Source organism: Vidua macroura, chromosome 5, assembly GCF_024509145.1.
Source record: "Vidua macroura isolate BioBank_ID:100142 chromosome 5, ASM2450914v1, whole genome shotgun sequence".
In the NCBI taxonomy this organism is placed as follows: domain Eukaryota; kingdom Metazoa; phylum Chordata; class Aves; order Passeriformes; family Viduidae; genus Vidua; species Vidua macroura.
The window spans coordinates 23191031-23208410 of NC_071575.1; the positions used below are offsets into that span (position 1 = coordinate 23191031).

At 40.7% G+C, this 17380-nt stretch overlaps 1 protein-coding gene and 1 long non-coding RNA gene across 4 annotated transcripts in view; one reads left to right on the forward strand and one right to left on the reverse strand.

Moving 5' to 3' along the window:
- POLR3B (RNA polymerase III subunit B) overlaps positions 1-16214 on the reverse strand; it is a 71514-nt gene extending 55300 nt beyond the window's left edge. For all 3 annotated transcript variants that reach the window (XM_053978236.1, XM_053978237.1, XM_053978235.1), the window contains exons 1-9: positions 16143-16214; positions 14637-14669; positions 14059-14115; positions 13915-13979; positions 13472-13547; positions 10308-10408; positions 8018-8109; positions 7281-7398; positions 6134-6242 (exon numbers count right to left, since the gene is read on the reverse strand). In XM_053978236.1, coding sequence (XP_053834211.1) covers positions 6134-6242; positions 7281-7398; positions 8018-8109; positions 10308-10408; positions 13472-13547; positions 13915-13979; positions 14059-14115; positions 14637-14669; positions 16143-16208 — 717 coding nt within the window. In that variant the 5' untranslated portion in view covers positions 16209-16214. The remainder of the gene's footprint in view (positions 1-6133; positions 6243-7280; positions 7399-8017; positions 8110-10307; positions 10409-13471; positions 13548-13914; positions 13980-14058; positions 14116-14636; positions 14670-16142) is intronic.
- Positions 16215-16523: 309 nt separating this feature from the next.
- On the forward strand, positions 16524-17308 carry LOC128807158 (uncharacterized). The gene is made up of 3 exons (XR_008437069.1): positions 16524-16687; positions 16782-16890; positions 17183-17308. It is a non-coding gene; the product is annotated as an uncharacterized LOC128807158 (long non-coding RNA).
- The last annotated feature ends 72 nt before the right edge of the window (positions 17309-17380 follow it).

Consider the following 17380-nt stretch of genomic DNA (forward strand, 5'->3'; position numbering starts at 1 on the left):
TAATATGTTTCTCAGAACTTTGTGAGGAAGTTACGTTTGCATTCACATTATTCTCCAAAGCGCCTGCCACAAAGACCATTGTAAATAATGGCCTATGTAGACTCTAGTATTCTGGTTCTCATTAAAAACTGGCAGTACCCCAAAAAGTCACATTTTCCTCAAAAATGCAGAAATACCTTCCCTTCTTATTGCCTTCATGGAGTGTCACTTTGTTTAACACCTAGCTAATGCCATTCCCTTGCAAAACCATTGCTCTAATTGTGAAATATTCAGCTTCTTTTTTTCTTTCATTTCCTTCTTCTTGAACAAAGAAGTGGCTGAAGTTCCTTTAAATTCAAACACTGCCTTTTCACCTTATGGTTTATTAGAAATTAAAAGCACTGCAGAAGTGTAACACACCCAGGACACTGTGAGGATTCTCCTCTTTTAATGCAAAGCCCAGATCACAATTCCACAATCTCAGACAGACTTGAGAGCCAACTCAAGATACAGTTACTTCACCAGGTATGAGTGCTTCATCATAGTGTGATCCCACTAAGTAGTCACCCCTCTGATCTCAAGCCTCTTTTCAGAACCAGAAGCTGGCCATGTGATATCATTGTGGTTGAGAACTCTGGATTTCAAATACTATTACACTTGATCACCCTTTTAAATAAGGTCACACAGTAGTTAAAAAATCTCAGCAGAGAAGTTAACAAAATTCCCTCCTGACCTTAAAGCCAGACTCAAAAGATAAGTCTACAAAAGCTTGAAAGCTTCACAACAGTAAGTTTCCATGTGTCTAGGATTTAATAGCTGACCAGCAAACTACTTTAGGAACAACAACTAGATTCAGACAATTATTGCACTTAGTCTAGAAGTTTTCAGAAGAACAAAATTTTTGTGCCATTCTAGGCACATATAATACAAATACATTTATCTAAAGCACATCAACTGCAAGCTGGTATCACCCTATTTCTGTCCATCAGGTTAATCCTAGGATGGCAACCAAATCTTAAGTGCCATATAAAAACTGGGGGGAAAAAATCAATCTGAATTTTTATTATGTTTTTTTATCCATTAAAAACTGAAAGCCATAGTAAATTAAAGAAGGTTGATGATTTCTTCTGCCTCGATGAATTCTCTGATCAAGTGTTACAGCAAAAGGATGAGAGTAAGCAGATCTTTATGCCTGCGTAGATTTTCTAGCTGGAATTTGTAGCAGCAGAATCACCTGAGAATTCTAAGTTTCTGAGTAGGAAAAGCTAGGATCTATCACCAAACAACAAATGTTGCGTTATTACATATGTGCAAATTGAAGGAAATGAATTTATGAGTAATGACTAATACTCAGGCAAACAACTGAAAAAGCTGTGCTAATACAACAGCCTAAAAGTAAACATATTTATTCTCCTTTATACTCTCAACAATCCTGAGCAGAGTTGCATATGCAAAACCACCTACATGCAACACTGAAAGGACAAGCAGCAGGCCCATGCTGCCATCAGAAAGATTTGTAATCTCAACACTTTGATTTTCAGTAAATTTGGCCCTGATGTTACCCTTCCAAGAAAAACCAAACAAACAACCAAAAAAACCAAACCAATACAAGAGAAGTACTCCAGAATTAGCCTGTAACATCATTAGGATACTAACAAAATATTCCCTGGTTGTTGCTTGTGTTACAGAAACATGGAGGACATGCAATATAGGAACGGGCCCTACGCTTAAAACACTCACGGTTCTAGGACAAAGCTGAGGGAAAGGGAATTAACATAAAAGCAAAGCAGTAGACAAAACTTCTTGTTTCTTTATGATTAGAAGGCAATGTCACAAAGGGGTAATTTCATGGGGCGGGGGGGAAGGAGACATTGTAAAAGCATATTTTAACAGTGGCAGTGAAAGGATGAGGAAGGACAGAAGAGCAGGCTGCTGAAGACCACAGTTGAAGGCTAGCAGTCAACGGACATAAAACAGACAAGGCAAAGCAAGCATTCAGAATATTCAGATCATCCTGAGTTCAAGTGGGAGAAAGCGATCCAAGTGGGGTCAACCCCCTCCTAAGACTGGGGAACTTTCCTCTGCCCAAATGTGTGTGTGTCCACCTTTGTGTGTGCACACACACATGTACAGATGAGAGCGTGAGCCCAGCTCTTCCTCCCCTGGCTCATGTCTTAATGATGATGTCTAGGCGTTTCCATGGCACTTCCCTAGAATGTAGTTCTGCACTCCATCAGGCTGAATTACAGCATGGAGACAGGCAGATGACTGGATTAAAAAGATGTCAGGGAAGTTCAAGGTTGACATCACAGACAGAATTGGTCTGGAGCTTTCATAATTCAAAAGATACGAGCTATGAAACAACAGCCATGGGAACCCATAATCCTGCAGATCCAGTCAGACCACCACACAGCTGTTCCTCTAGAGCTGCATCTCCAAGGCTAAAGCAGGTTTGTAAAAATGAAACTCAACTTGCTGTTCAAATCTTTTGCCCCAGGTCCTCGAGCAGTTTCTTACAGCTCCCACATAAACTAAAGGAACTTCATCTAGTGATTCAGGTCATAAAATTCAACTTTTAAGTCCCTGTAGGTTATTTATAATCCTCTTCCTTCCCTAACTAGTTTTGATACAGCATACAACCTTCACTGACTTCAGCTCTCAGGGCTCACTCAAACCTACCAAATCGAGATCACAAACTCAAAAGAGAAACAGCCCTTACCTTTGAGCAGCTCTAACTCCCTCCAATGTAGGGAACTTCCTGCAAAAGCAGCAGCACCATCTTACCTCCAACTCAAATGTTTTTCAGGATAGAAACACCCTTACATACCACACAAATATTCCACACCTCCTCCAACACTCACTGCTACCTGAAACTGTCCAAGCCCCCCAGGTAAAGCATGTGTACCTCCTAGCTTGACATATTCAAAAGAGCACTGTGCACAGTTCACACAGCCCTATGAGATGTGCACAACTGACACAGCTAAAACAAAGGTCTCTTGGGTTGCAAAGCAGCTCAAGACACTCTAAAGACCCCTGTGGTCACAGATGTATATTAACGAATGAAGAAATGTTACAAAGTAAGCAGGAAGCAAATTAGATGTGTTTGTTTCCCATTACAAGGCAGTTAACAGCCGTTTAAAAACTGCAACAGACACATATTTAAGGGGCAAAATTGTCTGTTTCATGTCACTACTTCAAAAGTAAAGTTGCATTTCCATATATAGGGACTGCACTAATGCTTCTCACTCATAAGAAGAAAGGTTAGGGAAAACTGTTTAAGCTAGCACAACTACAAAGCTCTAACTCCCTCATATCTAAAGAGCAGCTATCCCAAGTCTGCCCTAGAATAGTGCCAGGCACATGCCTTTTGTAGCCTACCAAATTTCAGTTAGTTGTAGTCAATGTGCTAAATTTCACAAAACCACAACTTACACATGTTTGGCACAACTGGCTGTAAAACATCTGAGCATCTCAAAAGATCCCTACAGGTCTGAATGGCAGAAAAAACAAAGCAACAGGACAAGGTCATTCTGGAATGCAGTTATGGGGGAGGATGAACTGAATGCAGATGCCTCCTTTAGGGTGACCCCACACAATCCAGTCCCTATCTATCCAGATCAAGGGACCTTTAGATCCATGGCTCCCTACAGCCCAGGTGCCTGGGCTTCATTCCTCACCAAAAGCAAGGATGGAGAACACTGTGTTCAGGTCTTCCCCTAGCATGCAGCTCTGTCCATGACTTTGTACCTGAAACACAAGGGTGACCTTAGATTCTAGTCTAGGGCGCTCTGAGAATTTTAGGCCTCAGCTCTGTTAGTTGGTGGTGTTTGTAATGCTCTCTATTTCACAGTCCTTGCTTTTGACAAAGATGTCTAGAGGATACATTAGTACACCTCCACCTTACAAATGCAGTAGCTTTAAATACACATTAGATTATAGATCTGCAAGCCTTGCTTTCTCTTGCATAATGCTACAATGATTTTCTGCACCTGATCTACTTCTTAAGTCACATACAGAACATCATGTCAATTAAGCTTCTGGGACTAGAAAGACAATCCAAAATTGCTCACTGTCTCTCAGATAGTCCCTGACAAACTGTCTCCTCTAGCTGGGCAATGCACTGAATGGCAGCCCTCTACCAATTAGTATTTGTTTTCTTAGTCAAAACACAGAGGTCTGTGGAACTTGGTTGTAGCCTGTATGCTGGTCTGGGAGGAAATGCAGAGCAATAGATTTTTGCCATTGCTTTCTCATTTTAGTTTTAATTAGAAATTAAACATGGAGCTGTTTCAGTACAAGTTAAGGATTCAAAGGCAGTCAAAACTTCAGACCTCAAATCAATACAGCTTAATTTTGTCCCTTGCACATGTAGATCTCACATCACAAGAAGGAGAACAGCTACCAGTAACAAGGAAGACACATGCTTCATGCACAAGGCTTGGGTGTTGGCAGAAAGGAATTATTCTCCTTGCTTTTCCAACAGATCTCCAGTGTATAATACTGCCACGTGAGAGAGCTGAAGTTAGACAGGTGTTCCTAAATTTGGGATTCTCCAGGCTGAGGCCTATTGCATTTGTAATCTTGCTTCTAGTAGTTAAACAAAATGAAGCAATAGCACATTACAGCAATGCCCAAAAAAGGAAAATGGAGACTGGTGACTGCTTTCATTTCCAGCTGGAGACTCATCAGAAGTAGACAGAAGATCCCTGAATTTCATGTCATTAAAGGAAAGGTAAAAAAGATGACCACTCATGAGAACAGCTGGAATGGAACATTCAGAATAGTTAAAGTGGAAGTAGCTAATTTGCTACTGTATTAAATCAATATAAATAATTGAAAAGCATTACAGCCAAGAGCTTTTAACAACTGTAAGCCCTTATGCAATTAATAAATGAAAAATTAAGGAATATTATCTAAAATATAAAAGATACTTATGAAGAGGGGGATAATTACAGCAAGCATTGTCAGAAGGTAATAAAACAGTCAGTATAATTTTGCTTAGGAAAACAAGCCAACAACCATCTCCTGAGACAACAACCCAGAGCAGTTACTCTACATGAGCAGGTATTTATCTGTACCAGCACAGGGTGACAGAAGGTAGTAAAAATCTAGAAGGTAAGGTGGAATCCAGCAGTTTAGTATTGAAGCAAATGGATTAAGAGCCACATTAACACCTTCCTACAACACAAGAGTTGTGAATTTAATTCTGGCACTTTTATGTACATTTCTGTCCATAAATACCTTCTCAAACTCCTTTAACCCTGGTCACTAAAAACAGATTATCTACTCTTATTCGAAGAGATTTGCTTATTCAGAGGCACCAGCCATTTACTTCTCAAGCCTAAACCCAATGATTAAACTATTTGCTAGTACCAAGGCACACCAAGTGCTGCAGTAATTCGGACAAACCCGTCAGTAACAACTGCGCTGCAGGCACGACCAGCTCGGATGCTGCAACCTCATGCTGCCCTCTCCTGGCACATCACTTCCAGTGACCACCTCTCCAAACCTTCTGTGCTGTAACCCACTACAGAGAACACAAAAAAAGAGTTTTGCCTACATCCCTCCAGACAGAGGCTTTTTTGTGCCTCCAAGAACACAGCCCAATCTCCTCCTGCACATGCAACGTACCAGGCTGTAAAGCCACAGGCAGCAGCAAAGCAGGACAGGACAGGAAGGAGCTCCAGCTGTTGGCAGGACAGCTCTCAGCCTAAGGCCAGGCCATGCCCTACTGTCTTCTCCAGCAGCTGGACAGAGCATGCCCACCCACCACCTTTCCCAATCCATACATTTGATTTCACAGACAGAAAACCAGAAACAATGACCCTTAACACAACTTGCAACATAGCTCATAACAAACCAAAATGCTTCTGACTTGTAGCAACAGATACCTCATAAGGCAGAGTAAGGAGGTGGCAGGTATTTGTCTTGGCCCAGCAATGCTCTCCTTGCAGAAAAATACAGCACTTATTCTCCTTTTTGCTGTACAATAAAGATGACTTCCCAGGGGGAAAAAGCCAGCAGTTTCTAAGCCCTGCCAAGTCCTTCGATAAATATTAAATTGAGAGCTGCGGTTGATCTTCATTCTTGAACTACAGCACAGCATTTTCCCCCTTTTTTTTTTTTTTTTTTTCTGAACAAACAGCTGTGTTACCTTAAATATGATAGCAATGGGAATATCTTCTGACAGAGTGTTGTGCCTCAGGTAAAATCTTCCTTGTTTCACAACCATATTTGTTCTGCTCTTCTTCTCATGAGTGGAACTGAAGTTAAAATAAAAATAATACTATGTCCAACAGAGTGTTTGCACTGATTCCTAGTATCTTTTGTATAGAACTTAGCAAGCTTGAACAATCTTTCAGCTGAATTAATCCCACTTTCTCCTCTTTTAAAAATTACATCAAACCAGTCAGGCATCAGCCTTTAACTTCAAGGGTGTTATCACCCGTGCTGGAGACTATTTGGAATATTTGACTTAAACAAGTAGAAGTCTGTACTTTTCAAAATCATCTTTACATGCTTTGATAATCAGTTTTGATGTAACCAGTAAGGTCAAACTGTGAACAAGTACTGCAGCAACAGTGGTAACAACATAACAGTACTTGGTGGTCCATTAACCTCATCCAGACGTACTGAGACAGCAGAGCAGCTAGGAGAGAAGTGAGGCCTCTGGAGAAGAAAAAGCAGCCCTCACACTGAATAGTGACAAGCACCATAGAATAGACCAGAATGCAGCTTAAAAAATAAAAAACAACCAACCAAAGGCCAAACAAAATAAAAGCAAAGCTTGATCAAAGAAAGGCCAAATTTAGACTCCTTTGCCATTTTCAGTAATTTGTGTTGTACAAAAATATTTGTTTCCTCCTCAGCTGCCCTTCATTTAGAAGTTTTTATGCCAATTTTATGTAGAGAGGCAGACAAAAGCTTACATCCAATTTCCACTGCGGTAACTTCATGTTACTTGCTGCAAACTGAGATCAAACACCATCAATAACAAAGTGCACTTTGTTACATTAAAAATTAGAACTTGCTTTTCTTAATCTGAGATGAATCCTGAAACAAATGAGCAACTCTCACTGATTTTTGTGGGAATACTATACTGTTTAGGGATTGACATTTTAGCATACAAAATTACAGTAGCAAGACAGGAGCATTGAAAGTCTACAGCTTTTTCTTCAGCTTTTTTTTTTTTTTTTTTAAACTATACTAGGAAGAAACCTCCACAGCTATTTCAATTACACCAATGAAGTTTTAAAGCTTTGGGTTTATCTCTTTTATGTAATGGTAGGAATTTACCATACCTGGTAACAGAAGCGCCAACTGTGCCTTTTCTATCAGCTTCAACAATGATTCTGTTTTTGGATAACTGCTCTTGAATAAGAATGACTTTCTCTACACCTTTAACAATGAAATAGCCACCTAGTTAACAGAAAAAAAATATTTTGCATGTCAGTACCCTTGCACCTTACTTGGCTCCTCCAATATGCCTTTGAATATAAATTATTAGAAAATAAACCGTAAGTACACAATGGGAGAGTAAATTCTCACTTAAAAGAATAATGAACAAAGTTGACAGATAAAAACCAAAGAAGTTGTTTGTTATAACCCTCCAACTCCTCTCTAGATACCAAATAATACCATGTATTATATGTAACACTTTATTCTTGCTTTACAAAAGGCAATGACAAAGGAGAGTTCCCACTCTGGAGGACATCATACTCCAATCTTTCCTAATCTGTTTAATTTTCAATGAATGGACTCCATCCTTTTTCCCATATAGCACATCACTGTACAACACTATATATAAAATTCAAAATAAAATATTCAAAATTTTGGTGAGTTGCTTTTTGGGGTTGAAAACTTTGTCTGCAAATACCAACTATTTATGTTCTCAACAAAACCCTGACAATTTCTTTTAGTTGCAAGCACACACTTGAGAAGTTTCCATAAAGACTTAAAGGTGGCAGGAAACATACCGAAAGATTTAAAACTCAAAGCACAGATGGGAAAAAAAAAAAAAACATGAGTGAAAATGTACCTGGATCTAATGGACACTCATTTAGTTTAGCAAATTCTGCTGGAGTTTTCCCAGTAAGTACACAATTAGAGCTACGCAGCATTATAGGCATTCTGCAAGAAAACCAGGTACAAATTAACTTCAGACTCAGACAGAAAAATATGAATAGTCAAATTCAGAACAAAAACCAGGCTAAACAAACTGGAGATACACATTTAAGGTAATCAGAACTCATGCATGCTGTAATCCAACAGCATGCTTATTTGAGCCCACCTTATTCCATTGAACATGTAATTCAAAAGAGACCTGAAACTGGACACCTGCAAGCAGAAACCACAGACTTCCTATTTAATTGCTATGCAGCTACTCAGGCATTGTGACAAGCAAGGGTCACCAAGGGCAATGACAATTAGCGCAAAGACTCCTGGTCCCCAAAACAGTCTGCAAAGAAGAACATGCCACTGCAGATCCACTGTTACCAGTTTTTATTACATAAAGTTAGTTCATATCTCATTTCCCACAGAGGAATGACACCTTCTGGCTGCAAAGAGATAGTGCCTCTAATTCATAACCTAAGCATGAAGTATCCCCAGTAGTACCTCTGACTTCTCTCGTGTCCTAGCAGAGAAGCCTGCAAGCAAGGATTTTGTGAAGCCAACATGCGGTAGAAAGATACTCCAAGAAATTTTTTAAAATTCAGTGCTTAGGGAAGTAAATAAAAGAGAAACTAAAGATCCACAGACTGCATGTGAGACAAAACTTCATCATGAGGGCAGTCAAACAGTGCAAAAGCTGCACAGGGAAGTTGGACAGTCTGCATTTATGGACGTCTTCAGGACCTGACAGGATAAAGCATGCAGCAACCTGGTTTGATCACAGAGCTGACCCATTTTGAGCAGGAGGCTGTACTAGAGGCTGAGGAGATTGTATACTCTTTCAATCTGAATTATTCTATCACCCCATGATAAATCATAGAATGCTTACTTTCAATTTGGCTTATTTAACAACTAACCAGCAATGATTTTGCAGTTATTATTGAAAAGTGTACTTTTATAGTCAGCTTCATAATGTACTTTTCACTCTCAGGTTTTTCATTAAAACTTTGGAAAGAGAGTAGTTTACTGCCAAAGAGAAAGCTGTATTTTCCAAAAGACAGAAAGAGTTTACCACTACATCTACCAAAAGACCTCCGTGCTCTTTAGCCTCTTCTACAAAAAAGCTGACTTTTGATCCAGCTTACAGAATTTCACTCCTTGGTGGACAGCCTTTGTAAGAATTGTGTTCCAAGTGTTTTCTAAAACACACGTTGACAAAAATTATTCATGAGTTCTACTACACAAATATTTTCAACCTCTGAGATTTTTCATTCAAATTTGCTTCAATAAAAAACAAGATTAGGTTATACTTTTTGTATTCAGATCTCATAAATTATTTTAATTTCTTTGCTGTTTTCATATTCTTATATCCTAAAAGAAAACTGATGAACTCAAATTCTGTATTTCTGCAGAGCATAAAAAGCTATCTTGTCACTATATTTCACTGAGAAAGTGCTTCCTAGAGATAAGAAGCTTCCTATGACAAGCAAAATCTATCACACACAATATAAGCTTAATGCATTGGCTGTTTATATCAGAAACAAGAAGCAGTTGGCATAAGGTAAAATGGAATACTCAAATGCCATTACTGAAAACTCCAGTGAAACATCTGTCCCAGTCCAAACTGCATGTCAAACAAGAGCATTGGCCAAAGAAAACAAGTATAATACTAGGGAGAGATGAGGAAAATTATTTCCTGTGGAAATAATAACTGGATATTAACAGTTTTTAACAGCAAAAAGCTTTTTGCATGTATGCCCTTAAAGCCAGTTTAGTATCGTAACTTAAGCAATTTTAAATGAAAGCTTAACTTGTGCAGCAGAACTAATGCTTGCTTTCCTTGCACCTTCCACAGATGCTACTCTACATACTATGTATGAAAGACTGAATAATTTGGCTACAAAGCAAACATGCCTAATTTCATTTTACAGTAATGCAGCTTGCAGCTCCAGGCATACATTTTCCTCTGTGGTTTTATACCAACAGAATCAGAAACAACATTCATCCTTATATCCATCCTTCTCTGGAAGGATGCTTTTGCAAAACAAGGTCTTAGACCCTAAAAATCCTGTACAGCTGTTTATGAAGATTTGCCTGCTCATTGTTTCTTTTAACAAGGAAGCAAGGTTGGCCTACATCTGTTTTGCAGTAAAAACTCTTCCCAGCATGGCAGCAAATGAAAACTGATAGCAGCAGCTCAGTAGGTGGTGTCTCACCTGCCAATGGGTAGCGCATTGCGGATGATCCTCTGGCTGCCTCGGGTGTACTCAATATCCACGGTAATCGGCGCGGAATAGGTCATGTCCCTCAGGCGGCACTGAAAGGACAACAGGCACACAACAAGTCAGGTGTTGGCTCAAGCATCTCTCTTAAAACAGCCCTGTCCTGTAAATTCTCACAAAGAAATCAAGCAAAGCAAAGCTTCAGCAACATCTTCATGATACCTGAAGAATGTTTGACAGACTCTCCGTTTTGGTTTTGTTTAAAACAAAATCTAAGAAAATCCAAATACAATTGCTCTGATTTTCAAAAGTAGACAGCAGATCTGTGCCTTCAGAAGGCAGCACTGCAGAGCTTAACTTATAAACTCTCTAATTAAACCAAAAGGCCTAATTAAACAGGTATAATCAGCAGAGCTGGCACAAAGATCACAGTGTGTCTGAGCAGTGCTCAGCTCAGGGACATTTCTATACTGCAGACTCTCAACAGCTGAAGACCTGTGCTGCCATATGAAGTCTGACAGAATGGAAAGGCACAAGATTGAGAGACACACCATGCTACTTTATTATCAGAATGAGCAAACCTACGGTACCATTTATTAAGATGATTTACAGAAGGCTCACTACATAATCACTTCCTGCAAAGATTCCTAGAACTTGTCTGTAAATTCCTTGGAGACCAAGAGAAGCAGAATAAATATCTAGGGCATTAGATACCTCAAGGCTCAATAATTTCTAATCCAATCTTTCTGTTCTGCTCTCCCCAGCCTCACTCTAAGATGTTGCCAGCCCCTAAGGTATTGTGTCTCTTCACGCAAGACAGGCCTTACTGCATCTGCTGAACACAACAGAGCAACTCGCAGCAGGTCATTCGTGACCTCACTGAGCATGCTTTACCTTTTAGCTCCAGGATTACAGGTTTAACAGTAGTCAGACTAGCATTTATACTTCTGCAGTCCTTCGGCGTATTGATTATGTACTAATAAAAGGCAATTAAGATTGTGCTGTGTATTGAAGATGCAGCTCTATAGAAAAATACGCCTCAACAATCATCACAAACTTGATGCTTCTCCTCTCCACACTACAAAGTAAACCTCTTCTCCAGTAATAAAATACTGATATACAGCAGCAGCTTTCAAGCCATACCTTGAAGGAAACTAGGTGCCATTCTGATCCCAGCAACTACACCCAATTTAAAAGTAACTGAGAATATTTCTATATACTAATTACTTTAAATTCATCTGTATGAATAGCTCATGAAACTCCCATAAGGACTGGAAGAAAAAGAGAGTTAGTCTCTTTAGTACCACCTGGGGGAAAAAATAGCACTACTTGGGACTCTCTGGGTATATGCTTTTTTAACACAAGACACAGATATAAAATACAAATTACAGTGTAATATTCCAGTATGTGTATTTTTGTATCACCTTCCTTGAGGTAATTTCTTACTATAGACAGGCATGACCTGATATACACTCAGACCCTCATAAAAATCTAATGATTTTAGGTGGTTTTGGGAAGGAATTTTATAAGCTTTCAACAGAGAAATATAACAGCAGACTCCTATCTAATATCTTTTTAAGGCACCCAGGCTTGACCTGAGCAGCATCCTATTTAAGAAAATAACTATGGCTTCCGTTTGTGTACAGCACACTGAAAAAAAAGAGAAATTATGCACTAACATTAAGCATCAATGAGAATATACAAGATACAAGAGTATCTCATTCTAAACTCAAGGTCAATATGCTCTATAAGCATTTATTTTGCCTTCTTCTATATGTACAGTCACTTTAGCTATACAGTAAGCAAGCATATTAATACCTGAATTCTTGAATATGAGTTGTTGGCCACAAACAATCTTTTGCATGTAATTTCATTCATATTAAAGAAATGTTTCCTGTTGCATTTTGTGCATGTTCACATTTACTGACAGAACACTAGCTACACATTTGTGAAATGCAACCACTATCATGTATTACACCTGGCTGAGTTATTGGCTTTATTCCAAAGCTGTCCATCAAACCAAATGAGATTAGAGTCAGGTCACTGGAGACAGAAAGTGGCTATGCCCAAATGGCATCCACTAGACAGCTGATTCTTACAGAATTTCTCCAAAGCACAGAATGTATTTAATTATAGTCTAGATTAGATGCCAAAAAACATTTCCAGTATCAGGTGGATACAGCAAGGAAAAAAGCATCTGATACATGAACTGAGTAATGAGGTTGACAACAGGCTGCATGCAGGTAAATAAGTGCAAGTTCCAAGCTCAGTTCTCCCTCCAGAGGCCAAAAAGAAGTGGTCACTACCTCTGTTGCAGTGGTATAAATCTCAAAGGACAGTAGCAGGAGAGAAATACTGTGTTCCTGAGCACTTTGAAGAGAACTTAATGTCTCTAGATACTTGAAAGCAATCCTAAGAAGTTCAAAGCTTATGTTAGCTTATGGCTTTCTCATACATACAGAAGCTACCTTCTATCCTGTTGGTCAAAAGCAAGAGACTTTCTGATTTCAGTCACAGCAGCATGTCCTTTATTCCAGAAGTACACAACCCATTTGGTAACCTACATGCCTACAGCACTGCAATGAAATTAAATATACTCCCCAGAAGGAGAATGTTCTTCTGCAGCTTATTGTAATTTTAACAATTTCCATCTGTTTCTGCTTAAAATTTCCATGTTTGCTTTCTGAATCAGACTTTAAAAATATGAGCAAAAAAATCAGATGCAAGTTCTCAAAGACTGGAAGGGAAACAGAGACTGAAGTGACTTATGGTGGAGACAGTAGCAAGGTTAATATTAAAAAGAAGTAAATAAGAATATCAAAAAACCCTACATTATGGCATGAGGACTTCAGCTCTGTCATGAGGAGAGCCACAAGGTGAAGCAAGAGAAGTACTTTTCACTACTTTCATGGAAACCCACTCAAATTCAGCTAACATAAAATACTGAATACAGCAAAAAAAAAACCCTCAACAATTTAAAATAAAATTAAAAAGCTTTATGTAATGATGTTTAAGTCTCTGAAGCTTCTTTTTACAGTGATGGTGGAATGCAATGCATTACCTAATATAACACACACGTACTCAAAATTACATGCAGCTACAAGACACATTTTGTCCAAGATAAAAAAACTCAACAAGATAGATGCAAACACTAATACCTCATGAGGTGATACAGGTCGTGTCACATTGAAGCTTTCTTCCACATCTGGAGTACCCACATAGATATTGAGGTACCTGTAATACAGTTTCAAAATAAGCAATGAGGCAAATATTTTTCAGGCAATTTGAAGGAAGCAAAATTTTACATACACTGAAAAATGAAATTACTTTAATGAACACAATTTGATTAATAATGAGCAATGATTCTTCCCAAAGTAACTCATTGTATTTGAGTTGTGGTCAAATTAGTTCAAATTTAGCCTTCATATGCAGTAAACCTTTAAATCTTCCCATATTTCATTGCATAAAGTAAGAGATAAGTCATGAAAAACACCCTCTTGATTTATACCTACACAAGTGATTATAACCACTTTATAGCTGAAAACAAACCCCTGAGATAGTACTAATGCTGCTACTGATACGGAAATCATCTCATGCTTACTTCAGGTACCACATTGGGTCGGCATCACTTGTCACTTTTTCATTGGCCTTCATGATTTTCTTTATCTGGAGGAGAAAAAGAACAGAATGGAACCATGGCCTTTTCTGAGTATTAAGAGCCACTCTCCCACACAGGAAAGCCTACCTCAACATTGATGAAATAGTTGAATGAGTCTATGTGCTGCTTCACCAGTCCTTTCACCTGAAAAACAATGCACACAGCAAATAAAATCAGCTTCAGTAATGTTCATCACATAAGGCAGAAATTAAGATATAAGCATTTATAACTGGGTTTGGATAATTGTGCTAAATTCCTTCAGCTGACGAACTTCTGGGAAGTAGCTGGATGCTCACTCTGGTTCTACACTGCATTTCCAAGCTTACACTGGATTTGTCATATAAAGAGCATGGACAGCATCTCTGAGAGCCAGTAAAACAGGAAAATAATCTGGAAATATTACAAATATACAGTATGGACTGAGAATAACCACACCAAAATGCAAACCTCTAGGAGGATGTCTCCACAAAATAATCTGTAAATTAATCAAGAAAACAATCTATGGAACAAGTCTATTGATAACTGCAAGGAACTAAAACAAAAGGCAAAATCCAAAGGAAAGTGAGGACAGGTATTCTGGGAAACAGTAAAAGCCAGAAGAAGGGAATGTAAAGTTAGTAAGGAGATTAAATGTTCACACCATGAAATGAGTGTGCAGCACTAACCTTTAGAAATGCTGGAAGAAGTCTCCATTTTTCCTGAAAACAAAAACAGTTTGAGACATCTTTCCAAGGAGTAGCCAAATATCTAACATGCCTGAGCCTTTTTGTCTACAAGTTTTATTGTTATTGTTGTTTTTTGAACAGTAACATTGTTTAAAATCAGATCCATGTAGGAAAAAAAGAACCAAAAAACAACTGTCTAAAGCCAAAAGAGATGGATAAAAATGACCTGGATCATCTCAGTAAACCATACATGCAGTATTTACTCAGGATGCAATGGCACAGTGCCTTTCCTAAGAGCAACTTCTGGGAAAATATAGTTTTCTGAGAAAACTCCTTAACACCATGTCCTCATTTAAGACCAACTAATGTTTTTTTTCAGTTTTGTTCTGTTAACACTGTAAATTATATTTGTAGAAAGGGAAGATTTCCTACAACATTTACTTTACAATATACATGCAAGAACCTCAGTTCTGGGAGCAGCACTTGCCTCTGTAACACTTATCAGGACCCTAAATCCTACAGAGATTTAGCAAAAGTACTGACAAATGCTAAGTATATCAAGGTTCCTACAAACTTTCTCCCATCTCTAATCTTCGATGAACACAGGGAACATCTCTTTATGTCAGCCCCACCATAGCAGTGCAAAAAACTTGCATATATCTTTGGCTGGAGACAAAATCCTTTTATTTAGGAGGAGTGTTCCCAGCTCTCATATGCTTCTCCATCTACTACCATTTAAAAATACTACAAAATTAATAACCAAAGAAAACTGTAGGAAGTTGTTAGCTTTCTTCTACCCACAGAAATGTTGATGGTGCTCTTGGCTTTCAGCCTTCACTGCTGGTGTTTGTTAATCTACTAATCTTGCTTGTGATCCCAATTTAACATCTAATAATGGCAAAGCTAATGCAGTAAAAAGAGATACGTGCAGAATGGTGTGGCTGTTACCACTGGCCCCTTTTGGTTTATCTGCAGTAGCGTTTGGAAAATTGAAGAGTGCTTGATTTCAGGTTTTTCTGATTTAAATGTTATGTCTAAAAAAAGGAGTTTCATCTGTTAAACAGTAATGCAATTAAACTGATGACCTAAGGATGAGACTAATGATTTTGATCTTAAGTAAATATTTCAAGGCCAGGCTGGAAGGGGAATGGTGCAGCGGGAGGTGTCCGTGCCACGGCAGGGGGACGGAAGGACACGAGCTGTGAGGTCCCTGCCACGCCGGACCGCTCTGTGACTCTGCGTGCGGGACACAGGTCGGCCAGAGACTGGGGACGGGACGGCACCTCAGGAGGCCGAGCCCGGGTTCATGAGGGGCTGCCCAGGGACAGCTCGAACCAGACAAACCCCACCCCGCACCCACACACCCAGCGGCGCGGCGCGGGCAGGGGGGATCCCACGTGTGCGCCGGCAGAAGACGCCTTCCACCCCAGCCCAGCTCAGCTCAGCCCGGCCACGCTCCGGGAGAGCCCGAGGCGCGCCGGGCCGCTTGCCCCTTGCCCCGCTGACCTCCACCGTGTTGACCGGGGCCGCCGCCTGCTCCGGGGTGAGCGCACCGAGCCCCAGCGCCTCCATGGCCACCTGCGCACCGCGGCGCTGCAGCACAGCGCGTCCCCCCGCGCTCCGGCGCGGCGCCCGAAGGTTCCGGCCCCGCGCAGCCCGGGCGCCGCCGAGTGCTGAGCGCGACCGGGCCCCAGCAGCCCGCCCCCCGCTCTGCCCTACAGCCCGCCCCTCACGGTCCTCAGCAGCCCGCCCCCCGCTCTGCTCTACAGCCCGCCCCTCACGGTCCTCAGCAGCCCGCCCCCCGCTCTGCTCTACAGCCCGCCCCTCACGGTCCTCAGCAGCCCGCCCCCCGCTCTGCTCTACAGCCCGCCCCTCACGGTCCTCAGCAGCCCGCCCCCCTGGGCTGTAGATGCGGAGCTGGCAGCGCCCTGAGGTCCCCCCCTGAATCCCCGAACCGGTCACCGTCCCCCGCCGGCGCAGCCCGGAGGCCAGGAGGCGGCAGGGACACGGAGCAGTTGGGCTTTAAACGGCTTTCCTGCAGGTTTTAGCATGTAAAGCAACGCGGGGAAACAGCTTTTAGCGTTATTATTATTATTGACTGCTGTAGCTGAATCACCTACAAACTTACTTGTTCTCCTGTACAAGGCTCGGTGCTACAGAGACACCAAAATCGCAGTGAAATGCGGAGCTACCCATCTGCCCCAGTTCAAGATGAAACAAGAAGCACTAGTGATCTCAGCGCATTCCTGTGGCAGTAAGGTTTTGAGATATGTATATGTATAAATATAATACTTTGTGAGTTCAAAAAGCAGAGTGTGAAAACAGTACATACAGACGTCTGCTCTGGCTCGGGTTCCACTGAGTAACACTCACGGGGTTGGGTCTGGGCTCCACCCATCCTGGACACTAAGGCCCCGATCCTGAAGAGGAGTAATATTTCAGACTCCTTCCATTTGGTTTCCTGCCTAAAGTGCACAGTCAGTGGACAATTTGTTTAATACGTGGCAATCCATGTTTAATCAATGCAAGGCCTCTGTCGGGCACAGGGGGAAGCTTGGAGCAGGTCCTCACAGAAGCCAGCCCTGGAGTCCACTGCTCCTCCACCTCTGCCATGCAAACCCAATACATCTTCCGTCCAAGTAGTCAGATTTAAGCAGGTAACTGTTTTGAATATTATTTGTACAGCTGAGTTAAAGTCACTACTCTACACTGGAGCTGCTTCTGAGAAGTAACAGAAAAACAGT